This window comes from Aptenodytes forsteri, unplaced genomic scaffold (assembly GCF_000699145.1).
Source record: "Aptenodytes forsteri isolate BGI_AS27 unplaced genomic scaffold, ASM69914v1 Scaffold93, whole genome shotgun sequence".
Lineage (NCBI taxonomy): Eukaryota > Metazoa > Chordata > Aves > Sphenisciformes > Spheniscidae > Aptenodytes > Aptenodytes forsteri.
Genome location: NW_008794665.1, coordinates 3,272,379 through 3,282,917, shown reverse-complemented (window position 1 = coordinate 3,282,917; position 10,539 = coordinate 3,272,379). Strand labels below are relative to the sequence as shown.

General features: G+C 42.0%; 1 protein-coding gene across 1 annotated transcript in view; it reads left to right on the top strand.

The window, feature by feature from the left end:
- The first annotated feature begins 303 nt into the window (after positions 1 to 303).
- Positions 304 to 10,539, top strand: part of UNC5C (unc-5 netrin receptor C) — a 112,258-nt gene continuing 102,022 nt past the window's right edge. The window contains exon 1 of the mRNA XM_009273613.2: positions 304 to 436. Coding sequence (XP_009271888.1) covers positions 304 to 436 — 133 coding nt within the window. The remainder of the gene's footprint in view (positions 437 to 10,539) is intronic.

The window sequence follows — 10,539 nt, the reverse complement described above, 5'->3', positions numbered from 1 at the left end:
CAAGTTGCTGTACATGACAGCATTTCATCTCTGTATGGCTGGGGACAGTAATGCACGAGCAGCAGGTGAAGGCATTAATCTCCTTAGCTATCCAGAAATGAACTGTCATGTACAGCAACTTGTTCTCTGCTGCTGCTGCTACCTAGTCCCCCTTTCCTTTTGTGTCCAAGATTACCTTTGCATACATTAAACATATTCTTGGGTAATGACATTTTTCCACCTGGGAGTAGCAGACCGGGGGGATGTGAAGCCAGGAGGTGCTGCAGTCCACGGGGCCAGGCAGTAATGGTGGTTGTGGCAAGCATGGAGATGGTGGGGATGCTGCAGGACATCCCCTTTCCAAGCCTGCAGGTCACAGGGTTTGAGGGGTGCTATGCGGGAGATCCTCGGGAGTTTAAAGAAGCTGCCATGTGTGGGGCAGTAGAGAAACAGGCTGGTAATTTGTTCTCTCTGAAGCATGTGCGATACATTAGAGTGTGTCCCCAGTACCCTGGCCCATTTGCTGCCTGGCTTATGTGTAAAATAGTCCTTTCCCAGTCAACTTCCAAACCCTTTGGGTTTCTACTCACCTGGCCAGAGCATAGACTGTCCTACATGGATCCAGGAGGATCCTGGAAGACAAGAAGTCACTTAAAAAGCAGCTCCAGCTGTGAGTGAGTAAATCGTGCAGAGCAGTCTAACTTCAGCATATTGGCAAAGATCAACATAATAGTGGGTTTTTTTGGGGGGAGGCAAATTCAGGTGCTATGCTCTGTTTAGTGTTGATAGGGTGACGGTGTACTACGCGTTACCAAACAGCAGAGGTGGACTTGGGAAAGAAGCAGCTCAGCTAACAGAGATTTTGTTCATTAACAGGAAGCTACAGCCCAGACTCCTGAGGCAAAATGCTGACTGTCTTGCTCGTACAATACCTGTTTTCAGCTATGTTATAATGCATTTTGGCATCAGCGCTGAGTACGGTGGGAATCCAACCAAAATACACCCCTCGCTTTAAGTATTAGCAATAAGCTTCTGAGGTTTCTTGCATACAATTACTACCCAAATGCACAGCTGCTGTTTTAATTTAGATATTAATTTGCTTGTGTGCTGTGATTTTGCCACTTAAAAGGAAATGTGGCTCAGAGAGTGAAATGGAACTATTGCAAATGACCTTTTTGGTGTAAAACCTTCACATACTATGGCTAATAATTAATGTTACATGTTTTCTACCCTTTCTGCCCCAAGCCTTGTACAGTCACAGAATGTGACCTTCTACCATATATTTACAGATGTTTGATTTAATACTACTGTGCTCTGCTGGTCACAAATTAGAAACCTGCTGAATGAGGCTACCTAACGTCAAAATGAACTTGTGCTATTCAAGCCCATTTTGCCAAATGAAGAGCAGAAAAAGCTGTTTAAACTAACTGGAGAACCACTTTAAACTGTAGTCTCTGGTTAGACACTAGAATAAAGCGGGATTACCTCTTGCCTTCTTTAAATATTAGAATATTATTACTATTGCATAGATGGATGGATTTTGCATGAATGTGAGTAAAAAAGATCTGTAGTTAATTATTCTGAGAGTTATAAAAGTAGGTAAAACTATTTAGGTTTGATGTTGGCTTTTGCGAAATTTCTGTCCTTAATCATTCTTGTCTCTGCTTCTTGGCTATTAATCTTTATCCATTTGTAACAACATAGGGAGATTCCTGACCAGTCAGGTTTGCTGAACTTGAGGAAAAAAGGATGGGAGGGACGTGGAATTAAAAAAAAAAGTGGGTAGAGAGCCTAGAGGCAAGAAAGAAGAGGATAAAAATGGGGAATAAAAGATAGGACAGAAAACCCAAGAAAAGGGATAAAGAAGGTCAGAGATGAGAAAACAGAAAGTGGGATTGAAATACGTATGTTTTATGCTCAAATTAGTCAGATAGCTTAGGTCTGTGTTTCTCTAGTGACGGCATTTATGATCAGGACTCGACAGATTCAGCTGGGGCTGGATATCAGTTTCCTCAGAAAGGCTGGGGATGATGGGGAGGGAGATTAGAGCACTGATTCATTGCTCCCCAGCTTCCAGCTGACCTGCTGAGGAGTGCTGAATAAATAAATACGATACAGCAATACAAAACACATCCAGCAAAGCCTGCAAATTAATTGCATTTCCATTATTCCTCTACAGTGTTTCTTTTTCTTTATATTTTGGATTCATTCATTAACATTGCTGTGCTGTCTTTTTGAGTGCAAGTCCGTATTTTAAAAATCAAAACCAAAGGAATCTATTTGCTTCTGGTTAGGGCTAAGGCTCTGGCACAGGCAGCAAAGTTACTTGTGCAAGGAGTTGAGACCTCAAAGATTTGCAGTTTTGGACTAGGCTGAGATACAGACAAATGCGATTTCTTGGAATGATCTGGGCTATTATTGAACGATACCGCTTTCTTTAGACACAAGGGAGTCAATGGCAGGTATAAATGACCACGTGTCCCAATACAGGCAATGCACATTTAAGGGACAGTTTCACACTGGCTAAACGATATTGTCCTGAGTGCTGTACAGTGTGTTAGCACCTGTGGCATCTACAAGACAGAGGCAGATATCTCCCAGCATTTCTTATCCCTGCTGCTAGAGGCGGTCAAGCTAGAAACACTTCAGGCCGCCTTTTCGCTCTGTTTCTGCATGTGTGCTTTCAGCTACTGAAACTCAATACTGTTATTATCTGACGTATAGTTTCAGAGTGCTTCTGATTCAGTCCAAACCAATTCACAGCACTGAGGAGAAACAGCGTATGTAACTTGGTAGTGAGTCTTTTGCTTCTCAGGATCTGAAGCCCCTCTTCCAGTGGCATTTTCTGTTGGCATATTAAGAGATAGCAGTCCCTGTAGGAACCTTACATTAAAAATGGATGTGGCAGACAAGAAACTATTTACAGATACGGAAGGGAAGCAAGTCAGTTTGTGATAGATCCAGGAGTTAAACTTTGGCTGCCTGTCTCTGAACATCAGCATTGTCTGTCTTTCCACAAAACATCAGTGCTGGATCTGTTCTCAGCACTTGCTGGGGATTTCTCTACTTTAACTACCATTACCAGTCATAACTGTGATTTCTGAGTATTTAGAAGGTTTCCTTTTCTTTTTCTTCCCTTGTTTGTTGTTCCTGTTAGTGGCCACAGAGTGAACTTGAAAAGATTTGGAGACAAAGGGCAGGGTGGTTGCTAGGACGGGTGACCACGCACTTTGCTGGTACTGGAGTTTCTCACGCTGTGATCCAGAAGAAGTCTGATGGCACATGTCAGAGCTTCCCATAGGCACTGCATGTTTGCTATCTGGTCTCAACAACTTCTGTTTGAGCCATCTTGGGTACTCCTGATGATGGAAAGGGTGATATTTCACAGGCACTTGGGCTGAAGGTTGAGTTGGAGGTAAAGCAAAGTCAGGAGCCTGCTGTCTCAGGTTGCTCTTTGAATTTTAAGATTTTTTTTTTTTTAATTGTTAGAGAGTTTGAAAGTAAGAAATCAGCAAGACTTACGAAATGAGTGTGAATGCAATTAGTCACTGCAGGGGGAAATTTCCAATCTGTAACTGAATACTTCAGACCTTTTGTGGACTCCTGAAATGACTGTGTGGATGCAGACTGTTTCTGTAACTCGTATGAGAGGGACTGTACTGCAGTTTCCCTCTGTGGGCCCTGGGATCCATCCATCATAGTTTCCAGCTTTAGAATGATAGGGTGGGTGTTAATGTCAATGAACTAGCTGCATTCTCCTTCCATCATCCTTCATTTGCTGAGTGTACCGATGGTGGGGGTAGATTGGCAAGAGGAGAGGATGTGCTCTCCTGTAAAAAAATGTGTGGTCAAAGAGGTACATTGTCCATCAGTTTCCTCAAATATGCAGGCTCTGCATCAAGGGTGATAGCTCCTTAAATCATCCTGTATGTTTCCAAAGTAAATAAGCCTTTCTTGCTTTCATTTTCCCTCAGAGAGATATCTTTGTATTAAGGTTTGGTTGAACACCTTATTATTAGCTTTATTAGTATATATAGTACACACAATCTGTTGTTATTTGCATGAATGCAACCATGATATTCAAGCAGACCAATGCTTTTCATCTGCTTACAAATGTCTCATGTATTTACAAAACCAATTGCCAGTATAAATAAATAAATAAATGACTGAGTCATGTTTCTGATCCTAGGCAATAATCCGTGTTCTTCCATCTGGCTCCCTAAATACCTGGGTGCTTAATTCAGTAAGAAGATACTTATTTTTTCTTTCCCTTTTCTACTTCTTTTAAGGTTGATTTTTTTTCGCCTTTTCCACATCTGGTGCTCAGATTCCCAGGTTCCCACCCTCCTTTTCCCCTCCTCCCCAGAAGCTCCTGCTTAGAATTTAGCTAATGGATTTCTAATTCAATTTGGACTTCTGCTGGGATAAATCAGCCTCATACAAAATAGTTTACGGTTCTTGAAAAATTGGCTGTGGATGAAATTAGGTAACTAGCACCAGGCAAATAATAATCTCATTGAGAACCATGGAAGAAAGTAGTGAGTAGGTAGATATTCATGAGGACTAATGTTAGTCTCAGGACACCAGTCTCACCAGGATGCCCCTAGCCCATGGAGAGAGCCCTTCAGAGCACCCAAGGTCAGGCTCCTGCTCCAAATCCTGCTCTTCAACCTCTCTATCGATACAGAGGGAGACCAGTGGCAAAACTTGCATCAGCTCCAAAATAGCCAAACTTTGCTTCCTAATCGTTTCATAAACATAGATTTGTTTGTGGTCCTTTGGGTAATTGTTGTTTGCTGTTTAGTAAATGATGCTGACAGGTATTTTGGAGAAATTTTGAAGGAAGAATCGGAGTACTGAGTTGTTTACTCAGTTCGAAGGTAGTGAATTAGAGTGCTACCTATTAGGCTGCTACATCCGTTTTGCAGATGGGACCCTGAACCTGGCAGAGTAGATTTCCCCAAGGTCACACAAGAATATCTATCCCCTGGGTCTCAGCTTGATGCCTTAACCAGGTGGCTATATGACTGAGCTATTATTTTAGGTATAGGCAAGTGTCCTGTGTTCTCTGGGGTGGAGTGGTCCCACTAACTAGATTAACTGTGCACTTCAGATAGCTCATGAAATCAGGATCCATGACATCCCACTAGATCTCAGTTTTATTAATCACGAGATGTTGGATCATCACTCTTTGCTGAGAAAAATGCTTGCATTGAAAGCATTAGAAATCTGGGAGCAGAGCTCTGCAGCAGTTTTAATAATGGGAAAAGTAAGGATAAAAATAGCCATTCTTGCTAGAACCAAAGGATTGACATTTTAACCCTAACATACTGATGCAAGAAGCAAGCTTAATTATTAATATGAAACAACATGAAAAGCTAAGAAAGTATTTGCAAATTACCACATTCAGTTACAGATCCTCTCTCAAGCTAGCAGTATGGGACTCCTTTCATTGTGCCCTAGCCATCAACAATATGTTGCACACAGATTTATCTATATTAAACCAACTTCTCCTGTGTGATATGATTTACCGCTGGCCCTAAAATCCATCTGCCTACAGCTGACGACTCTAGTCTGAGCTCTGTCATTGTTTCTAGTACATGATAGAGCCTTAAGAAATCCTCGTGTGAGAAAAGGTAGGATCAATTCTTCATTTGTGCATATTTGGGACACCACATTCAGACTGTTGAAATAGCAGTCCGATGAAGAACCTGAGTCTGAACTTTTAATTCCAAAAATACATACAGATTTAATTATCCTTGGATTTTTCCTGAATTGTATGCTTTGGACTATACCCAGGAAACTTGTTTCTAGTATGCGTTGAGAATATATTTTATGTGCTATAAAATGCATCCTACCAGCTAACCACAAAGGTTAAGTTAGGTCTTGTAAAAAGAGATTTTTTGTATTATTGTAACAGGCATCTACTTTCATGTTCATGTAAATATGGCAGGCTCTGTCCTGTGTGACAAAGAGTGCCTGAAGGGGACTCGAGAATGAATAGGTTTAACAAAAAGTGTTTTAGCCTAAGCCTTGTCCATCTTTAATTAGTTATCAGGGTTAAAGGAGGGGTCAAGAGCCTGGAGCTGCTTCAGGACTAATGTGTCAAAGGAAAGTGAAGCCTAACACTGAAGAGGAAATGATGCTCCTCAGAGGTTTAATAATTTTTTGACCCTGTGTCAACCATTATGACTACTAATGGCAGCTGGGGCAGAAATGTTTCAAATTAGACTTTGCTTGCAGGTGGTTAGGAGGGGATCCCATGCCATCATACAGACCCTTCACAAGCTAGAATTCAAATGGAAAAAAATGCATTTCAGTTTTATAGGCGGGACGGAAAATCTCGTGGTCTGACACTGAAGTTTCTCCGTTGCCTTCATATCAGAGAAAACAGAAGTAGCAATAATATGCAGCCAAACTGCATGAACTCTACCAGCACAAGCATGTCTAACAGGAGTCGTGTTAATTTTCTAATTAGATTAAATGCGTGGTGCTCACACTTATGGAATACAGTGTGTGTGCTGGACAAAGTAACACACGCATGTGTACAAAACACTCTCTTTTTATTACATGACAGAGTAAGGGAGATAAAGTTTCAGAGACAGTCTTGCAACCCGCTTTTTTTTTTTTTTAAGCATGAATATTTTATTAGTTTTAAACAAATAGAAAGAGAGAGCAACAGGACAAAGGAAAGCAATCTTCCACAGGATAATAATTACCAAGAAATGTCCCTGATGTCATCTGCTGTTTGCACAAGCACTGTAGTTCTATTTTCAGGTGCTGTACTTTTGATAGCCTTGGCACAGTAACTGAGCCAACCTTATCCAGTAGCTCTGTAGAAGCACAACAGCAAAGTTTCCATTGGAATTAATGAAAGCGTTGCAAAGAGGGATGTGACTGACGGTGCACAGGACAGGGCAGCAGAGAGACAGGACCTTTGCCTCTTCCCTTGACATTTCACACTGTCAGTGCTCGTAAGTCAGCCTCACCCCCTGATGATTTGCCTCCGTCCTGTTTTATCTATTTATATGGTTAGGCAGCCTCATGATAAATAGCACTTGCAGATTACTGAGTTAGATTTCTTATACTGACAACAATTATCATAAAGCTCGTTGCTCAAAGAACAGCTTGGTGCTCTTCATATGCAACAGAAAGTATTTTCATTGCCTTGCGCAAAATCATACCATGTTCTGGCATTTTCCTACACCGAGTCCAATGCTAACAAGTACCTGTACCATCTCTTGCATGTTTAGGCAGCAGCTGGTAGTCTGACAGACTTTGTCTCAGGGCAACGATGAAGTTCTGCATACAGCACCTTAAATGTCATGTCTGTGTATATACCCACATTTTTCGTCTTGGTTTCACCGTGGGATGTATAAAGAAATACCTCTCTCTTTCAGAAGGCTGCAAAAATCATTTTGAGGACACGTTTTGTCTTTGGTTTGCCTCTGATCTGATTGATGACAAAATTGCCATTAGCCTCAAGAGAAGCAGAAACTTTAATTATAATTATGAATTAAACGAACTGGGGGAAGATGCCTTTTCCCCAGACAGTAACATGTAACTTGCAAGCTGCTTTATAAAGCTGGTACAGTTGGTGTTTTCCTCATCCAGACCTGATTCGCCTTTTCCTTACTCTGATGCAAATCAGATCTGTCTCCACTGGAATTAATTGTTGATTACTAGCAGTGCAGTTTACTAGGGTAAGCCAGGCAAAATATATTCCAACCATTGACCTGAGAGAAAGAGATGGTGCTATCAAAGCAGGGGAAACGGAGCACAAGCTGATTGCCGTAGGTAACATGGTTGCACAGTGTCCACATGGACCATGGCCAAGTGACAACTGTTTACTCTTTCATCTTCCTCTGCCATTGGTTTTATATCTGATCGTGCAGCATTCATGTGAAATAGGAGCTTGAAGAGAAGCGCACAACGCGAGGGGCCTCTGCTCAGTGCGGTGCTGCCAGTGGGGAGCACCAGCAGCCACTCATTGGGCTTCTGCGACTGTGAAATGTCCCTGCTTTTGAACCACAGCTCCCAGTCTTAGCAGGCACCCTGCCTAATGCCGAGCCGTGCACTGCTGTTGCAAGGGAAAGCATGGCATTTTCTTCCCTCTTTCTCTTTGCTGAGAAAGGCTAGTCGAGGTAAGGTGGGCATAACGAACACGATTACTATATTAGGCCTTTGGTAGCCTATTTATTTATTTGGGATGTCCAATGTAGTAGGCTTGTCATTGAGTAACGGAAACCTCCTTCCTGAACTCTTTAGTTGAGCCAAAAATCCACTATTTCAGATGTCTTAGATGCCCATCATCTGGGTTTTAGAAAGAGCTCCATGTTGGTGCCTGTGGCTGACAGTGGATCACATATTGCTTCCCATGCCTCTGTGGAAGTTGCTTCTTTGGTAGGGGTACAGGAGGATAGGAAAGGATGTGTTTGGGTTTTGTTTGACGTGTGTGTGTTTGGGGGGGAGACTTTTGCCCAGCAGCCTTCTGATCTATATGTAGCCACTCAGTGGATATGTTCCTCGTTCTCTAAGTGCATGCAAAGCTTGCATTTAACCTCCTGGGGATGTGTTGTTAGGCTGAGATCTGCTAGGAGGGTCTTCACCAAGCCACTGCAGGTGCGGGGGAAGTTCGTTCCTCTTTGCGGTCTTTATTTAGTCTGTTTCTAGACTGAAATCACCCAAAAAAGATGAATATTGCATGCCCTATCGATTTCTCTATTGCTTTTCCCAGACCATGCCTGCACTTTGCTTCTCCTGCTGAAAAGAGCATTTCATTTTGTGGGTGCTCAGTAAATTTGAGTCTGAAATTCCCTTGCCCTTGCTCCCCTGAGAGTTCAGCAAGGTTCAGCAAGCATCTGGTTTGTGGGCTGCCACAAAACCAAGCCTCGTCTTCAGGCACATAAAGGCCTGCAGTGAATTCAGCTACAAGCAAGCGGATGCCGGGCTCCGAAGCTGGCCAAATATTATGCTGTTATAAAATTACAATCTTCCTGGGCTATTTGGTGAAATCTTCCACTTTTAAGATGCTGGAGAATAATGTGTGATTGCCTTATTGCATGCCCACCTTGCAGTCAGCTGGAGGTAGGGCTGACAGAGGATGAGTGCTGAGAAAGCCACCCTCCTCCTCGTCTTCCCCCCGGCAGGGCAGGAAAATATGCTTTCTCTGTCAGGGCATGGGGCTATGCTTTGCTGTGCCCATTCTCTGTCCCTGTGTGGTCTCCAGGGCTGAGGCGGGGACAAGAGGGCCCTCTGACACGGAAATGACTCGCTAGTAATTCTTAGAAAAAGTCCTGTTTTCTCCCATTTCTCATTCAACTTGGCCTAATTTTTGATTCATAGCTCCATCGGTGTTACGGGGCCCTGAGGTGGAGGCAGGCTATATGGCATACAGGATTTTTTGTTTCCTTGCTTCCCATTTGGTGGCACCACGATACTGTGTGCCCTTTCTAGGAGGACAGAAAACCCTGCGACCAAAGGACTTCCAGCTGAGCAATTTTCCCTTCCTGAAAATGTGTGCACTATAAACCAAACCCTTGCCTCCATCCTGATAAGCTGTCTTACTGAGCTAGCACCTGCTGTTAATTTCACAGTAAACAGTACTTGTTGCTCTAGAAAGCTTTTTAATCATAACATTAAAAAACTGAACAGAAATCCCATCCATACAGTTAACTCCAGCTGCCTTTCTTGCAACGTGTGGGGAATGATCTTGCCAAGTGATGGGCATCCAAATGCAAATGGAATTAGCTCTGCAGCCATTCATTTTAAATTGCTCTTGAATCATTCTGAAGTAAATTCCATTTGAGAAGAATTTGCTTCAGGTCTCACACAAAGAGATAATGGTCCAATATATTATGATCTAAGCAATAATAGTTTAAGTCTCGCAGTTCAGAAATATAGTGAGTTATATGCTGGGTTGATGAGAATTAAAGCTTGATATATAGTAATAAAACTAGTGATCTAGAGATTAATAGATTGGTGTACGGAGCACAATATTTTCCTGCCACAGATTAGAGCAGGGGTACTAGTCCATAAAAAGGGAAGTATACCATAAAATCTCCTTTTTCACTTTTTATGCATGAAGAGCAATAATATGTACAGTTTTACAAACAAATGCATGAAAAGAATAAAGACCTTCCCTAGCATCAAAAGGTTCCTGACTCGGGCAAAGATTTGTTTTACCTTAGAAGATAATTGAACTAAAATTCCTATGTGTGACAGTCCATGCCAGCTTCTATCAATGCTGATTTCAGTGACACTTCACCTGTTCCTATAGATTTTACATTTGACTTGCCTTTAAAAAAATATATAGTTGTCAGATACTACAGAAGGCAAATAAAAGAGCGTATCTGTACTTGGGCCAGCAACTAAAATAAAAATTCGAAATTAAGTTTATAGATTAAAATAGCTTTTAAAAATTTATTTTCTTAATATGAATGAATCACATGAGCGATACCAGTTTAGCGGTACCATTAATCATGTCTTTTGTCTGGCTAATTGTTGTGGTTTAACCCCAGCCAGCAATTAAGCACCACACAGCCACTCACTCACTCCCCT